This window comes from Gekko japonicus, unplaced genomic scaffold (genome assembly GCF_001447785.1).
Source record: "Gekko japonicus isolate JY-2015 unplaced genomic scaffold, Gekko_japonicus_V1.1 scaffold140, whole genome shotgun sequence".
In the NCBI taxonomy this organism is placed as follows: domain Eukaryota; kingdom Metazoa; phylum Chordata; class Lepidosauria; order Squamata; family Gekkonidae; genus Gekko; species Gekko japonicus.
In genome coordinates, this window is record NW_015169781.1 from 75216 (window position 1) to 93700 (window position 18485).

At 42.8% G+C, this 18485-nt stretch overlaps 1 protein-coding gene across 4 annotated transcripts in view; it reads left to right on the forward strand.

Moving 5' to 3' along the window:
- The window catches only part of GRIN1 (glutamate receptor, ionotropic, N-methyl D-aspartate 1), a 65321-nt gene that overhangs the window by 18132 nt on the left and 28704 nt on the right, over window positions 1-18485 (forward strand). For 2 of the 4 annotated variants that reach the window (XM_015416784.1, XM_015416787.1), the window contains exons 2-8: window positions 6464-6598; window positions 8642-8818; window positions 13547-13609; window positions 14460-14560; window positions 15905-16026; window positions 16631-16805; window positions 17750-17894. In XM_015416784.1, coding sequence (XP_015272270.1) covers window positions 6464-6598; window positions 8642-8818; window positions 13547-13609; window positions 14460-14560; window positions 15905-16026; window positions 16631-16805; window positions 17750-17894 — 918 coding nt within the window. The remainder of the gene's footprint in view (window positions 1-6463; window positions 6599-8641; window positions 8819-13546; window positions 13610-14459; window positions 14561-15904; window positions 16027-16630; window positions 16806-17749; window positions 17895-18485) is intronic. The other 2 variants (XM_015416786.1, XM_015416788.1) reach the window with 1 other exon arrangement.

Genomic DNA, 18485 nt, shown 5'->3' on the forward strand with positions numbered 1-18485 from the left:
TTCTGTGACCATCTGCTCCATAGCACAGTCATTTAGAGTGTCTAGAAACTCAATCTCTTTTTCCCGGCTAGAACACATATTGACCCAATCAATGTGTGGGTAGTTAAAATCACCTATTATTACACAGTGTTTTTGTCTAGTTGCTATCTTTAAGGCATTCATCATTTTATAATCCTCCTCTATCTTTTGATCTGGTGGGCGATAACAAACTCCCAGTGTTAAGTTTCCTTTTGGCCCCCCTATTTCAACCCATAGAACTTCCAGAAGCGAATCCACTTCACTTAGCCTCTCAATCTTTCTAGACTTTATACCCTCTCTGACATACAGAGCCACCCCACCTCCAACCCTTCCCCCCCTATCCTTCCGATATAATATATAACCGGGAATCACCGTGTCCCACTGATTTTCCTCATCCCACCAAGTTTCTGAAATACCCACAATGTCTATTTTTCCTCCAACACCAAGCACTCCAACTCCCCCATTTTACCTCTGATGTGGTATATGATTACAACTGCTAGAATGACTTATGCTCAATGCTGGAAGCAAGAGAAAATTCCAGAAATTGGGGAGTGGATAAAAAAACTTCTTTTTATGGTTGAAATGGACAAAATGACAAGGAAGCTTAAGAATCAAGAAGCAGAAGAATTTTTTGCAGATTGGAAAGACTTTAAAGAATATTTAGAGAAATATTGGGATGTAAAAAACAACTTACTTTGCTTTGATAATTATTAGAAGAAAAGTGTTTAGAAATAAGCGTAAAAAATATGTTACCTGTAAAGGGGGGGGGGTTTGTTTAAGTACCGTGTAAGAGGGTAAAGGGAGAAATATATAAATATATGTTTGGGCTGGAGGTTGAAGCACTGTGGGAAGCCAGAAGGGGTGGGGAAACAGGAGAAAAGGATGTATGATAGCTAAAAATGTGATATATGTTTGACCTATTAATATATCCTAATAAAATTGTTTGGGGGGAAAAATTCATAGGGTTGCCATAAGTCGGAAGTGATTTGACAGCACTTCACACACACACACACACACACACACGAGCCCTACTAGATCAGGCCAAATGTTAATCTATGCCAGCATTCTGTTTTTCACAGTGGACAGCCTCGAAGTCCATAATTTAGGGTTGCCAGGTCCTTTGCTTTCGCTGGTGGGGGGTGGCAAGGAGCGTTCCGAGAGTGGGGGGGTGATGTTGCTGGTGCGTGACATCCCTGACATGATGATGTCATCACTCTGGGGACATTGTGTGGTGACGGTCTGGTATTTGAGGCAAAAATCTATGGTAGCCATGTGCAGTGTCGTCACATTGGAGATGTTGCAAGTTGGATCCCCCGGTCCCACCTGGGGGCTGGCAACCCTACCATAAAGGCCACAGCTTCCTCCTACTGTTCTGCCTCAGCTACTGGTATTTAGAAATACATTGCCTCTGACGTTGGAGGTTCCATTTAGCTATCATGACTAATAGCCATTGATAGGCCTATCCTCTATTACCTTCACCAGTTCCTTTAAAGTTAGTGGACATCACTACATCTTGTGGCACTGAATTCTGTAGGGTGATTATGTGCATGCATATTATTAGCATGCATTAGCATGCATAATTTTATAAACCCTTTATTATGTTCCCACTTAGTCATTTTTTCTGCTTAACTGAAAAGTCCAGCTCTTTAGTCTCTCTTCATGGGGAGGATTCTTCAGTCCTTTAGTCATTTTGATTACTCTTTTCTAGTGCCACAATATAATTTTTGAAATTATTTTGACTGTCCCACTTGCAGCTGCACCACAGATCTATTACAGGGGCATTAAAATACTGGTTGTTTTATTTTTGGTCCCTTTTCTGATCCTTTAAAGCAGAGGGCAAATGATCATAGATTTTAGACTGGAGATTGGCAATAGCTTCCCCCTCCCCAGAAAGGTGAAGGTGGTTTCAGAGAGGATTCACTTTGCATGGTGAGTACACACACTTTTCACAAGTACACACTGCAAGCAGCAATTCTTTTTTCAAAGTATCATTTAGTCTCTAAAAATCTCTCTCCATTCAGTAACTACTCTCTTGTTGTGTTTTAATAGTTGTAATTTTTTTCAGTATTAATGTTTAGAAGTTTGTCCCATTAGTCTGTTGCTGGGCAGACTAGAAACCTCCTAAACGAAAGGAAAAGGAACAGTAAGAGGAGGAAAGAAAGAAGGTGGAAAATGTAGAGCAGGGGCTATAATAAGAATAAAATCTTGTGTTAAGAATCCTGTCTTGTCTCCGTACCTGCATCCAACTACACAACATCTCCCATTTCTGAAAGAGCATTAATAATCTCAGCCAGCAAATGATACTGCCTCCCCTGGCTTTCATCGACCAGGATGAACACAAGTCTAGCTTGCAAGTGGGTGCCCTTCATACCTTCAGATATGATATCTCTATAAATGAGAAGGCGGGAAGAGACTGAAAGATCTGAATAAACAGGCAAATGTGGGCTTCTGGTTTTGACAATCGCCATGGCAGCAGAAGCCTGTCAGTGCCCACGGTTGGGAGGGGGCGTGATTGTCCATGCTGGCGAGGGGGGGCTACTCCAAGCCCAGACGGTCTCACCGTGGAGCGTCCTGCATGGGAACAAGATCAGCACACCGGATCAAGCATTCGATGATCAAGCAATATTGGACACAGGCGAGCAATCATTGAAAATGTGAGTTTAAGTACAAGTGAGACAACGAAAAAGCACAGGGCCCTCCCGAAATAAAACCAGGGGGGGACTCCCTTCCGTTAATATTTATTTATTTATTTATTTATTTATTGAACTTTTACCCCGCCCTCCCCACCAAGGCAGGCTCAGGGCAGCTTCCACAAAACTGCTAAACAGTATACATTTTACAATTGATAAAATTTTAAAATACAGACAAATCAATTTGAAACATCACTTCGATGGATAAAAATAAAGTGCAATTTAAGGACACATTCAGCGGTGCCGCCGCTCTAAGTTGGATCGGAGTTCACACAGGGTGCTGCTGGTAAGACGGCACTGCCTAAAAAGCTCTGTTTTCACGGCCCTGTGGAACTGTGACAGGTCCCGCAGGGCCATGATCTCGGCTGGAAGCTCATTCCAATAGGATGGAGCTACAAACGAGGGCCAGGTAGGTCCAGGCGGTTTTGGGATCCTGATTGCAGTGGTTTCTGGGGAACATACGAGGAAAGGCGGTCCCTCGGGTAGGCCAGTCCCTGACCATAAGGGGCTTTAAAGGTAAAAACCGGCACCTTGAAACGAATCTGGAATGCTATTGGCAGCCAGTGCAGAGTCTTAAGCACAGGCTGGATGTGCTCCCACCTGGGGAGACCCATCAACAGCCTGGCCCCCGCATTCTGCACCAGCTGCAGCTTCCAGAGTTGTATCAAGGGCAGCCCCATGTAGAGAGCATTGCAGTAGTCCAACCTCGAGGTGACCATAGCATGGATCACTGCAGCCAGATCATTGCGTTCGAGGAAGGGAACCAACTGCCTAATCAGCCGAAGATGGTAAAAGGCTGCCTTGGCAGCGGCTGCTACCTGGGCCTCCACTGTTAAGGAAGCATCCAGGAGCATTCCCAAGCTCCTGACCCTCGGAGCTGGCACCAACAGCACCCCACCGAAGGCAGGGAGTGGGATCCCTACCGCCGTACCGCTCCGATTCAGGCACAGGACCTCCGTCTTCGTCGGATTCAATTTCAATCGACTCAGTCTAAGCCATCCAGCCACGTCTTGCAACGCCCACTCCAGATCTTCCAGGGTAGAGTCAGACTGACTGCCCAGGATCAGATAGAGCTGGGTGTCATCCACATATTGGTGACAGCCCATGCCTCCGGACAATCTGGGCAAGGAGTCGCATATAGTTGTTAAATAACATCAGGGAGAGCACAGCCCCTTGGGGCACACCACACACTAGTGGGTGCCTTCGGGACTGCTGCTCCCCAATGGCCACCCTTTGTCCCCGACCTTGGAGAAAGGAGACAAGCCATTGCAAGGCAAGCCCCTGGATTCCCATGTCGGCAAGGCGGTGGACGAGCAGTTGATGGTCGACCGTGTCGAACACTGCCGACAGGTCTAACAACAGCAGCGCCGCCGTCCCACCCCGATACAGATGTCTCCGGAGGTGCTGTCTCCATCCCATGGGCTGAGCGAAAGCCAGACTGGAAAGGATCTAACATGAAAGTGTCATCCAGAAAGCTCTGCAACTGTATCGCCACCGCCCTCTCAATTAACTTGCCTAAATAAGACAAGTTGCAAACCGGCCGATAGTTGGCCAATTCGGCCGGATCCAGAGATGGCTTTTTAGGGAGGGGGCAGACCATCGCTTCCTTGAGAGCCCACGGTTCCTTGAGAGCCCCCAGTTAAGAACTGTTTACAGGCAATTGAAGCTACAAAAGGGGGGGGGGCTGTCACAAAAAGCGACTGGAATAAAAGAAAGAGACTGTAAAAGCTTACTACGTTACAAAAGAACTTCCAGAGACTTTGACAAACTTTTGATAAAAGTAAACCATTTTCAAACATGGCGTCGCCGACAACAAAGGACTCTAGAGACAAACAAGCAAAAGCAAAGCTTCTTCCCGGAAGCGCCATCCCTGCAAGTTCTGCTTCTAGGCAGGACTCTACAGCGGAATTTCAAAGGCTCTTGTCGGAAGCACTTCGCCCCTGCTGGAGAAAATTACAGCAATTGATAACAAGCTGGATACACAGCAAGCGCAAATGACTACAAATACGCAGAAAATAGAAAAAACGGAGCAGGAGCTCAAAGTGATTGATACCAACTCAAAAAGGATGGACAGAAAACTGCAGGCACTTGAAAAAAAGTGCCAAATCGAAGGGTCTCAAGTACTACAGCTACAAATGGAAAGAGCAAGCTATGTCTTGAGACTTCAAGGGATCCAGGAAGAAAAAAGAGAGAATCTGAGACAGATTGTTGGTGACGCTCTTGCACCCATGGCAGAGATGACATCGGATCAACTTCAAAGCAAAATAGATATGGTCAATAGATCGTATTCAGAATGTATTAGAAAGAATAATCTGCCAGGGGAAGTTACAATAAGATTCTCTCAAAGAAAAGTGAGAGATCAACTATTGAAAGCATCTAATGGAGCTACCTTGAAGATAAAAGACAAAGATATAAGAATACTGAAAGATGTTCCATTTGAGATAAGAAGGAAAAGAAGGAAATATAGAGACTTGATTCTATTCCTACAAAAGCATGATGTTGCCTACAAATAGTTAACACCCGAGGGTCTAATCTTCAGAAAATGTTGATGAAACAGTTATGTTTAATTAGATAGATGATCATTTTCAACTAAAGTTAACTTGTATTTAAGTTTAAAGGTAAATGTGTAAACGTATGTATGATTCTTTACTTTCTCCTATAGATGTAATACCCATTCCCTGGATTTTCTGTTTGTAGTTTTTAGTGTGTAGTTATTAGAAAATGAAATAAAAAAATCCCCTTTGGGGGGTACAAAAAATAAACAAGCAAATGTGAGCAAGCAACACCTCAACTCTTTGAAAATGGAAAAATATTTTTTAAAAAACAACTGTTTCCCTGAGTGTACCAGACATATCCATATGAGAGTGGTGAAGACAGTTTTACTACTTAGTATACTGTTGGATCCCCAAGCATCGAGAATAAATCCACGTTTTAAAGAAAAGCAAAATTTATTTCAAAGCGTTGGAAAGACACTCAAACAGTTCTTTGTTAGAACTGACTACAAACGGTTAGGACAAGCATAATAAAGGGATTTGAAACAGGTACAGAACCAATGGGTCACGTTCCCGCTGGCGGGTGAAAGGAAACGGTTGCGCGCTCATTCCCTGAGAACCAGGCTATCTCCAGACATAATACAGGTGCAGTTCCCAGGCTCTAAAAGCAACAAGCTGGCAGTAAAGCGTACTCCCCCAATACATTCTCCAGTTGTTTGGCTTAGGCATTACAGCAGAGTAAAATACAGGCGCACAGACAGGGGGGGGTTAGCAACTGTACAGAGATACAACCAACACAGAACACCATGGCAGCTTGCTGACATACTAGCTCTAATGTACCATTCTGTGGGCTTGAGTAGGGAATGGGAAGATCTGCTTATTGAGGGCTCTGATTAGCTGGTGTCCAAAATATCTTAAACCTGTCTCCCTTCCTCCCCCCTTTCCTGCCCCTGGAGAAGTTTTGCAGCTCTTTACAATTCTTTTTAACACAAGGGATGAAAGAATAATCTTACATTGGGGAGGGGTAAGTATGACAACCAAATTGGCATTCAGTTTCCTAAGAAGTAAATTGCAAAACTGGAAGCAAAGCACAGCAACTTCTGCTTAAACAATTCATCCATCTTCAAGTACAGTCTGCTCCAGAACATCTCTCAAGTCATCTTCCATTTCAACAGTCATACAACAGCCAGTGACAATTGACCTCTATGAGGATATGATGGGGGCCACATGTGTAAACCAGTGTTGATATCCCATTTCCTACAGGTCTATGCCATCTTGGTGAGCCACCCACCAGCTCCAAATGACCACCTAACACCAACGCCTGTGTCATACACAGCCGGCTTCTATAGGATCCCTGTCATTGGTCTGACAACACGCATGTCTATATATTCAGATAAGGTAAACTGATTCATTATTATTATGATGATGGTACTTGGATATCAATGTATATGGTACTTTCTAGTATACCCCCCCAAAATGATAGCTTTCTGATTTGAAGAGTCCATAGCAGGGGTCCCCAACCTTTTTTGAGCCTGCAGGCACATTTGGAATCCTAAAACATTATAGTGGGCACAGCAACAAAAATGGTTGCCACAAAATGGCTGCTGCAGGAGGCAGAGAACCAGCCACAAAATGATTGCACAGCTTAATTTCAGTAACACAGTGTAGATCCTTGTGCTGTGGTGGCAGCTGCTGCCAAAGCAACATTTTTTAAAATCTGCACAGCCAATTGTTGCGCCCTGCAAGGCGCTTATAGCGCTCTTATGGACATAGTTCCTAAGTGATAACAAGTGCACTGTGTAAGTAGTGGATAAAAGCAATTGAACTGTGTGGTTTCAGTAAACGAAACCATTTTATACTGAAGCCAGCCTTTGAGTCTATTTCTGGTGGGTCTGGAAGAAGCGGGACCCCTGTATACATAGGTGCTTGCTCCCTTATTTGCCTATTGCCTTGCGTGATATCATAATTCCCCATAGTTATGAATAATTCAAGGCAATTTGGCTAACACAATCAGATATCTAATAGTCAGTCAGAAGCCTTGCTGGTCCTTACCGGGCCCCACCTACTTCCAAAAAACACTTGACAGGTGCCAGAAAAGGGGTTAGCGGGCACCATGGTGCCCACGGGCACCATGTTGGGGACTCCTGGTATGCAGTTATACTGAGCTAACAAGCAGGACACACATTTTAGAATAAAATCAATTGATCAATATAAGCAGAGATGTGGAGACCAGAGAGTGAGATGAAGGGAAGGCATGGCTGACAAACCATGGATAGAGGGAGAGAGCTGGGAGAGGGCAAAGTAATCAGAACTCAGAGAAATGCTGATATGAAGGAGGTCCTGAAAGCAGAGAGAGACAGAGGCAGCCCTGCATTTCAAGCATTCTGGGAGGGACGGCAAGGTTTAGAGGGCAACAGGGGAGCATGGAGGCATTCAGATACCTGGTGTGGTAGTCGAATTGGTGTAGACACATAATTATGGATGATTGCAATGAAAACTACAGCAGGCCACTCATTTTAAACTGATCTGGGTTCTAGGAAGGAAGTGTTTAAAGAAACCTTAAAACTTGCCTCTGTTTGTTGCCTATATCTTTGCCCCAATGGGGAAAATAGCAGCTCCATGGAATCTGCTCACCTTCATAAGCACCATAGTCCTAATCAGAACCAAGGCCTATTTACAATAATGCTTGGGATCTTCAAACATAGAACTCCCAGCATCTCATCTAGGTTGACCCTGTGGCTGGGCTTATTACAAGTGAATGTTTGTTAAAAACACTGTTAACAGCCTGCTGGATCAGACCAAAGGTTCATCTAAACTAGCATCTTAACTCCAAAACAAGTCAGCCATATTGTCTTTTAGGAAGCCAACAAGCACAATATGGAGGTTTCTCTTTTACCAGATAGACTTCTCCTCTTCCATGAATTTTTATAATCTTTTTCCATCCAAGCTAGTGGTCTCATGCAGCAGTGAATTCCATACATTCATTCTGCATAGTGTGAAGAAGAAATTTATGTTGTTTGTCTGATCCTATGGCTAATCTGTTTTCACTAAGTGACCCCACACACTAAGGGACACACGCGTATGTTGTTTGTCTGATCCTATGGCTAATTTGTTTTCACTAAGTGACCCCACACACACGTGCACGTTGAGTTCTGAGAGAGGGAGGAGTCGTTTTTTTCTCTCCCCAACATACACGAGTATATAAAGTCCTATCATATTCTCCTCCACTCTTCTTATTAATGTTTTGCTAAATTGAAAAGCTCCAAGCACTTTAATGTTAGTGCCACCGTGCATCATTTCTGTGCTCTTGTAGAACACACAAAGCCCTGATGATCAGCTGCCACAGAAATCCATCCTGAGCTATAAGGAAAGGCAGAGTATACATATTTTAATTTATTAATTAATTAACATCTTTAACATTACATTTGTTCTTCTTTCCAGAGTATCCACTTATCTTTCCTGCGTACTGTCCCCCCCTATTCCCACCAGTCCAATGTCTGGTTTGAAATGATGCGCTATTATAAGTGGAACCACATCATTCTAATTGTCAGCGATGATCATGAGGGGCGGGCTGCGCAAAAGAAACTAGAAACCCTCTTGGAAGAAAAAGAATCCAAGGTCAGTATCCAGTACATCACGCCATGTAATATGTTGCCATTACGGCAAACCCTTTTAAAGTCTCAGGCTTGTTGTATGTATGTAGATTTCTGTATGTAAAACACCTTTTTTCTTCCCATTGTTAACATGACTAACATTATGCTTTAAGCATCAACAGTGTCTTGAGTAGTACCTGACAAAAGTTTGTACTCTTATTCATTTCACTTGCTTTGCCATGGTCGAAAATCTCCTACATTTTAAAACAAAACAAAACAAAACCAGCAACAACAACTGTGAAATGAGGGGAAGCATAACCTGGAGCTCGTCAAATTCCCATCCTTCAGCGACAAAGAAAGAAGCCCAACCAGTTTAGGAAAAGACCTCCTCTTGGCGATGACCAGTATTCAAACTGGGGGCCTCCTGACAAGCAGCAGGCTGCTCAGGGCTGCAGAGAGATGGTGGAAACAGTTTACTAAGCCTCCCAGGTTTCAGTATAGTGCCACCCATCCAGGAAGCCCATTAGCTTGCTCTGGCTTAGCCTGGCTACTACAAACACAACCAGTCCCGGCCATAGTCTTTACCTGACCCTTTTCGCATAGCTGCAGTTTCCAGCTTCCCCTACCTATTTCTCAGTTTCTCTGCCTGCTTCTCAGTCCTGGGTAGGTCAATAGTCCCATTCTGATGGAACTTGCACCTCCAACCTCCCTGAGCTCCGGGTTGTCCTTGCCCTAGCACTGATACCCCTCTCCTACATTCATTCAATAAAAATCCAGTAAAGCTTACATCTAGAAGGAGAGCATTCCTTCCCCCTTATAATATGTAGAAGGTCACATTGTTATGTTGGTACAATCAGTGCCTTTGAGTCATGACAGTTGTTTTTTTATTTAAAAGATCTAATGCTCCACAACAAACTCCCAAGATGGTTTCCAAAAAGAATAAAATACCTTAAAAACATAAAATGACTAAAAGCAAGTACCAAACAACAATGTAAAAATAAAAGTAAAGCCAGAAGTTAAACTAAAACCAGCAATATATGACTGATCGGGACTGGTAGGAATCATGAAAAGGCAAAATTAGGCTTGTGCTGTGCAGATGGTTAATTTACAGTATGGGTAAGTAATATCCCATTTCTACAAAGCTCTCTCAGTTTATTACAATATGTCCACTTCCTCAACTCCATATATTCAACCCGTTTTTCCAGACATATTATGTAGGAAAGAAAGAGCAGATGTACAAAGGCAAAAGCATCATATGATATAGCGGTTGCCAGATATTACCATTCAGACAGCAGATAGGACATTCTATTCATGCTCCTCCACACACAAAAAAGGAAACTAGTCTAACACCTTCCTCCCTGAAACACTAGTTTTCTACATGTAAGTGTATTTTTAATAATTTTTCAAATATGAAATTACACCCACCCCCACACAGGCATTCTTGAGAATATAAGGTCTCCTGCAACTGTTTATTTGTAGGTTAGACCAGGAAAGGAGCCATTAAGAGCCAGACTGGCCTCTCTTTATGAGCTCCTCTGTGTTTATAAGTACAGAATGGGTCAGTGCTGGGCAAATCCCATTTGGCCAGGAGCAGCCACTCTGAAAACATTGACATAGGACATGTAGGCTCCACTGGAAGGGTTTGCTCAAGTAAGATTGAAAAACAAACACAACCTTTATTGGCATATAAAATCAATAAGATAAAACTTTGTCAAGGTAAAATTACATCTGTAAGTCTTAAAACACCCATATTAGAAATAGTTCCTTGCTACCAAAATATTGGACAAGAAATCAGCAGTCTGTACAGTAACTTCTGGTGACTTATCAGCTAAAAGAAACCTAATTGCACTATCAGAATTGGCCCTAGGCAGTAAAGGCTTAATCAGAAGTAGTTGGAGATGTGAGTGAAGGGGGCAGCGTAGCAGAATATGATCTAAAGTATCAGATTCTCTGAGTGGACAATTGCAAATCCTGTCACATTTCGGGATGCCTCTATGTCTACCTGAGACCCAAGATGAGGGGAAAACATTAAATCTGGCTAGCATAAAGGCTCTACATTGCGTTCAAGTAAGATACTGTAATAAACAACACCTACAGCTAAAGAATTGACTAATTATTTAAAATCAGTGCAGCCAAATTTCCCCAAGCAATTTACCCTTCCATCTGAAATAAAACTATTAGTTGATTAACACTTGCCTTTTAACAGGTTTAATTAATTCATTAATTAATCATTTACATCTAAATATATTGTCAAAGTTGTAATATTGGTGAATGATATATAAAACCTGCCATCCATTGTTAGACAAAAAGTCATTTTGATTGTTTATTTTTCATTCCTAATTATAGTAAGTGTGTCTGTGCATATGATATTTAGAAGATTTCAGTCTTCGTCTTTCTGTGCTCTGAATGTTTTACAATGATAGAAATCAATACAATCAGTTTAAACCAAGAAATATAAATACATCAGATCAATAATCATAATGCAAACACAACCATCACAAAACTAGTAAAAAACAGTGAAAGCAGCAAAACAATTAAAAACAGCTAGGAAACAGCAGCAAGCTATCCATAGCACACTAAAAGCTTCAATGCCAGGAATACGGTCAAATTCCAAACTGAATAAATATTTTTAATTTCCAACAGAAGGCAAGAAGAGATGGGGCTAGTCATACATCCAGGGTTAGAGAATTCCACAACGTGGGGGCAACAGCTGAAAAGATCATATCATGGGTCCCCACCAACCTTATGCCTGTTAATGCTGACTCTCGCAACAAGGCACCACCAGCAGATCTCAAGTCTCTGTTCCACCATTTAAAATTAGTCCCCAACCAATTAATCAGCTAAAGGTTTAGTAGATTTAAATCAACTTGCCCTCTAAAACAGGAGGCTAAGGCTGAGAAAGTGGCTTACAAATGCCACTCATGAGCTGAGGCATGAGCAGCAGAGATCTGAACCAGGAACTTCCTGCCAAGCTCATTGCTTGGACTCTTAATCACGGTGCTACATCAGCTCTGACACATAGATCCTTGTGTTTCATTCCCACAAGTGCAAATGTGACTGTGCAACAGGGAAACCTTAATGTTTCAAGGCAACATCAGGTTCCAGGGTCTATCTTTTTAAACAGATCAAACACTGTGTGGGGCAATCTATACATAAATATAAAGTGGCTAGTCTATAGAGGAAACCCATGGATCATTCTGAAGCAGCATCCTATCTTCTGATGATAGGCAGGCAGGGACATTTAGATCCCCTCTCTAATTATTTTGAGAATATATTTTGAAGAAACCAGCTCACATATTCATAAGGACTAGAAACTAAAAGAAGGTATTCTCAAGTTCTGAATCAGCTGCAACAATTTGCTTTACAATCCTACACTGAGCATGTTTATCCAGAAGTAAGCCCCAATGAGATCTGTGAGACATTACCTGGAAAAGTTTTTCCCCAAACTTCCAATAGCTAATATGGCCCCCCTCAAAATAAGAGACACAGTTCATATGTTATTAATGAAAAGCTTTATTTTTAGAGCACAAGAATTATCCACCATCTGAGGAGTCCATACCCTGTATTTCTGCATGACTAGAAGGAGGCAAGCTCAGAGCAGTGACTCATGCAGAGGCACAACAGAAGGCTCCTCAGATGGCAAGCAATTCTGCTGCATCAGGATTGGTTGAATGATCTACACGTACCTGAAGCAAAGACAGAGCAGAATTATTCATACCATCGCCCTGGGGAAAGGCTGATTGGAAGGAGGCCACAGCAGGGCAGCAAATCATGCAGAGATGCAGCAGGCAACCACTTCTGTGGATGAGTGCTTTGTACTCATTGGGGAATTTAATTATGAATTAGTAGATTTCTCCTGGCCCTCTAGCAGTTCTGTCAACAGCATATTAGAAGGCCCTGTTTGGGAATGGTCCATTAGTCATGCTAATTAAACGGAACCTCCATGTTCAGAGCTGTGAAGACAAGATACTAGAGACCAACAACAGAGGAGCGCTATTGTTTTCGAGCCTTGCTTGTGAGCTTTTCACAGGGATCTAGCTGGCTATTGTCAAAAACACGATGCTGGACTACATGAACCTTTGGTCTGACCCAGTGGGGCACTCCAGTCCTTTTGTTCACTTCATGAGGAGACTAGGGAAGAAAGGAAAAGGAGAAGGACTGCCCCATCCTCTCTCTGGAACATTCCTTTATCCTGTTCTCCCTCCAGGACAGAATACAGACAGTTCTTTTCCAAGTGGTAACATATCACCACTTGAGTGAGCAAGCTACAACCTGCCAGATGGAGAAGAGCATTTCACACTGCTTCCATAAATTTTGATGAGAGATAGGACAGGGATCAAATTGTTCTCAGCTCTTAGCTGATCATTACAGGAAACTGACTTACCAAGTGGTTACATGGTGATAACATACCAGTTGGTGAACAGCTGCTTATCACTTTTAGGTAAACAGGAGGGCAATAACAAATGAATCAGCAAATGGGAGATAGATTAGGTGGCTCCTTCTGGATTCAACCCCAGGGGCCCAGTTGCTGACCATTACCAAAATGGCTCTGTCCTAGCACAGCGGCATCATGGAAAGCTCTCCCTCACCGCCAGTCATGGGCTTTGCGTGCTCCAGTGTTATTGAGTCCCCCTTTCCGCAAGCAGTGGAGGAGGAGTTGGATTTTGGATTGCTTTACTACACGTCATTTTTTTCAACTGTTTATAATATTCTTCTGTGTCTACATATTTTTTCTGTGCACATTGTTCATCAGAGTAAAAAAAGGAACTATGAAAACCTCGAACAACTATCCTTTGACAACAAGCGAGGACCCAAGGTATATTTGCATGGACAATGCACGCCGCCCACCAACCTAACTAGCAAAATGACGAAATAGCCACAGGCACCAAAAATAAAAAGTAAAAAAAAAAAAGAAAATCAAAAAAAATATATATATATATGTCAAGCAAGCAAGCAAGCTCCATGTTTTTTGGTAGCACGCTCTTTTATGTTGGGATATAAGTTTGGTTTGATCTTGAGAATGGAAATGTAGCAAGCCAACCCTGGAAATATTTCTTTTGGAGACATGCATGTGAAGCAATAATTAACTTGCAAGTTTTTTTTCTTTCTTGGACAATTGAACCAATCCCTTCCTGCTTTCCCTGCCCTTCCTTCCCCCCTCCCACCCTAAAAGGAAACAGTTCCTTGGTTGAGATGCTCACGTTGATATCCCCCCTCCCAGAGGCAAACCTTGTGACCTTTATTTTGATTTTGATTTTTCAGTTCCCGTGGTTTTTTTGTTTTTTGAAAAACAACAATGGTTTGAGTTTTCAATTGCATTGCAAAATAAATAAGTATATATCTCTATATATGCCTTTTTTTCTCTTTCCTATACAAATGCACGCCTATCTTTTGGGTCTTGAGTGACTTCAGTTTGCATGCACAGTGCAAAAAAACCCCATTAAAAACAGATCTAGAGAAAAAAATTAAAGGGGGAAAAAGAACCCTAAAAGAAAAAAAAAGAAAGAAAAAAAGAGAAAAGAAATGAAAATGACTTAGCTACCCTTCCTTTCCATACCTAGCAGTGCTTTGAAAGAGTCTGATTGATTCTCTTTCCTAGAAAGCATGGCTCTCACTCAAAGGTGCTTGGCTATCAAACTAACCTGCTTTGCTCACACCATTTACAGGCTGAGAAAGTGCTTCAGTTTGAACCTGGAACAAAAAATGTGACTTCACTGCTACTGGAAGCTAAAGAACTGGAGGCCCGGGTTATTATCCTCTCTGCAAGGTAAGCTGTCAGATGCTCTGATCTGAGTCACCCAAGTGTTTGCCTTTTTCAGTTTTTGGCCTGGAAACACTGTTGTTGAGGGGGGAGGCAAAATATCTTCCCCAGCCTCTAACCCGAGTATACAAATGAGTATAAAAAATGTTCACCTTTTCAATTCTGTTCATTGCTATTGCTTTCCCCTCACAACTGCTGATGCATTGGCCCTTCCTTCCTTCCTTCCTTCCTTCCTTCCTTCCTTCCTTCCTTCCTTCCTTCCTTCCTTTTTGCTTAACGCATCTTCTGTTGGGGTTAACATACGGGCAATCTCTAGCCAAGGTGGGATCTCATAACAAGTGGGATGACATCTTAACACTACATAACCAATCAGATTTCACCATATAATCATGTTATATACAGCAAAGAAGACTATGCTTCCTGGATCAGTGCAACCCTATTACCTGTGTAGAAAAGTCCTCTTCAATAATTCAGTTTTGCTTAGTTTGTGGAAAGCCAGGGGAGTGGAACCTTCCTGACCTTCTCAGGCAAGTCATTCCGTAAGGTGGGGGCCACAAGAGAGAAAACATGTGTATGGGCGGTTGTTGATTTTGCTCATTTGTGATATAATCTCATTGGAGGGAGGAACCTGCTTTTTATTTGAGAGAATCTGTACATGTACAAAGATGATTCTGTGGAAACAGAATGCTTCTTTTGCAACATTGCTTAATTATTGTTTTTCACAACAGTGGTTTAATTACTGGAGGCAGATGTCTCCCACACTAAACACCTACTTTGTGAACTGAACCAGATCCATACAGCTGGACACATGGAACGCTGTGGATTTCAAACAAGCCTGCAGTCTGATCCTTGCAAAAATTAGTCATAACCAATGCTCCCTCTAAGCTGTGTAGTCTTGTGAGCAAAAATTCTGCTTTGTTTGCTCCTGGCATTGAAGTTGTGAGCAAGCGATTTGGCTACTGCATAAATTAATTTGCTCTGGAGCCATCCTTCCTGAGTTAAGACGAAAACATGTGAGCCGGAGGCTAAAAAACTGTGAGCTAGCTCACACTAACTCAGCTTAGAGGGAACACTAATCTATACTAGAATTGTTGGTTTGCATGAGCTTTGAAGCCCTGCCTCTTAAGTTTCAAGAGCCGTCTTTTACCATATCCATCTTTTCCTGATCCCACACTCTGGAGTCTTGCTCAGTCTAAAAATCGATCCATCTCCCACTCATAAGACATGCATTTCCTGGTCTAATGACCTACATCTTCCTCCAGGTGGTAGGGCCCCTGGCAAAGAGTTCCTCTGGGGTGAACATCAAGGGAGGAGCAAGAATAATCAGTGTATTCCTCTGATCTTTTTCAGTGAGGATGATGCTACAACTGTGTACACATCGGCAGCCAAAGAAAACATGACTGGTCCAGGCTATGTGTGGCTGGTAGGGGAAAGGGAGATCTCAGGCAATGCCCTACGCCATGCACCAGAAGGTACGGTGCCCATTGCCCTTATCAATATTTTGGGGCCCTCATCCTCTAATGACATCATCTCTGACTTGTTGCTTTTTCAATGTATGGTACTTTCGTTTCCCACCTGCCCCATCCTCCTATCCTTCCTAGGTCTCCAGAAAATGCTGATGGAGGACTTGCATGCATGTGGGGCTTTGTGGTAGTACAGACAAATCTGAGCTGCTCTGTGCTCAATGTGAATGTGGAGGGAATGGTAAAAGAAGGAGAATTTTCTCCCTATAGCACATGAAATCCAGATGCTTACCCTGCTGGAAGTACTTTTTTCACACCGCGTTTAATTCCACTTACATGATTCAGTGCCACCAGATACAGTGGAGACTCAGTAGTCTTAGATTTTAAAAAAAATTAATTGAAAAATTAATGGAGGAGAGATCTCTCCATGACCATAATAGAACCTCCATATTGAGGGGCAGTGTTTCTCTGGAATACAACAAAGAATGGCTAATGCCTTCACACTTTGCTTCTGAGCTTCCAGAGGCATCTGACAATCATAGTTGGAAACAAAATACTGGACCTTGGTCTGATCTAGCCAGAAAAAGCTTATCATGTATCCTCCTTGTTCTAGGACTCATTGGTTTGCAGCTCATGAATGGGAAGAATGAGTCTGCTCACATCAGAGATGCAGTGGCTGTGGTGGCCCAGGCTGTCCATGACTTGTTTGAGAAAGAGAACATCACAGATCCACCAAGGGGCTGCGTGGGAAACACCAACATCTGGAAGACGGGGCCTCTGTTCAAGAGGTAGCTGCTTTGCTAGCTCTGCTTTCCTTGGGCCTGGTAGGGACTCCATTATCACAAGAGACAGTGTCATTCTATAGAGGTTAATTAGCAAGAGGGCCTGGCTGCTATCAGCCGAGCTGCTCTGATGCATGAGAGGGACAGGGCAAGCAGAAAGGCCTACAGAAGGATGTGGTAGACAATGGCAAAGCCTAACAAAGCAGCAGACAGCTGCCCAAGGGAAGCAGAAGCATATAGGAAAGAGGGAGTTGACCAGAGAAGAGAAGATCAGAGTCTGTGAGAGAGGAAGGCAGAGTGGGAGATATAATGGATAGACAGGAGAGATGCCCCCCCAATTTTTCCAGGCACCATCCATATACATTGAAGCTTAGCTCTTTTACATGCCAATAAAGGTGACTGACTGACTGACTGACTGACTGAGTTTAGCTCCATAGCCCTCAAGTTAAGTAACCTGTTTTTACATGCCAAGGGCCTTGAACTAGGGCTCAGTGAGCCACTGTAGCAGTTGGCAAGCAGAGAGAGCTGCATGACAGAGTTCAGCTGCAAAAGCACCACCACTAAAGCTGGCCAGGAGTGGTACTACAACATCCCACCCAGCAGCAATCCCATGACACACACAGCCAATGTGATCCTAGTCTCTGACTCTGCCCTGGCACCAAAGTCAGAGCAAATTGTCACTCAGCCACAAACCAAGCTATTCATCTGCTTACTTGACAGCCTGCATAATCTGCCTGCTTAACAGTCTGCTTCTTTCTTAATTCCCTGTGGTACTAATCACCTGCCTCTAAGCCATCAATATGGATAACTTAATAATTTAAAAAATGAACATTGAACTTTGCAGACTTCAGAACAGCATGCACACATGTGCGCGCACACACACACACAGCCTTTTATGGAAGGGTTTAATATGATCTGTTCTGAAACCTAGAAAATGGTCTTTTCTCTAGAGTGCTGATGCAGACCAAATATGCAGAAGGTGTGACTGGACGGGTGGAGTTCAACGAAGATGGAGACCGGAAATATGCCAATTACAGTGTCATGAATCTACAGAACAATAAACTGGTGCAAGTTGGAGTTTACAATGGTAGCCACGTACGTACATCCCCAGAGGAAATGTGGAATAGTGAAGTGTTAAGTTTTTTCACTACTCTGACCTCTTAAGTATTATCACTAGTGGGAGTGTTACTGTTTTACAGCTCCTATTGAGAGGGCATCTGTGGCTCCATGCTTTGCAGATGGGGCCATAGGCCAGGGTAGGGAGGGAGCTGAAGGCATTCCTTGCCTGATTTCAGACTGGAAGGTAAAAGTGCAGCATTTTTGAAGATGGGGGTATTTAGCATTGAGGCGTTATGAAAGAGAAAAAACTGTTCACAAATTCAAAGAAACTCTACAATTTTTGCATAAAACCTGCAAAACACAGTCCTTTTTTCATAATTCATTCTGCTTCTGCTAGCCAGCAGGAGGAGAAAAGCATTTAAATCCTGATGGCAGGAAACCTGCTCATCACTGATCTAGGTTTGTTTTTATTTTTTAAGATTACATCATATGTTTTCACCAAGCCTTTCTTGCCTTAAGGGCTAAGAACTTGCTGGATTTTAAATCTTTAAGCCCTCCAGATACAGAGCCGTGGGCCAAAGTTTGTAGACTGTCATGGATCTGTCTGCAGTGCTCTTTTGCATTCCG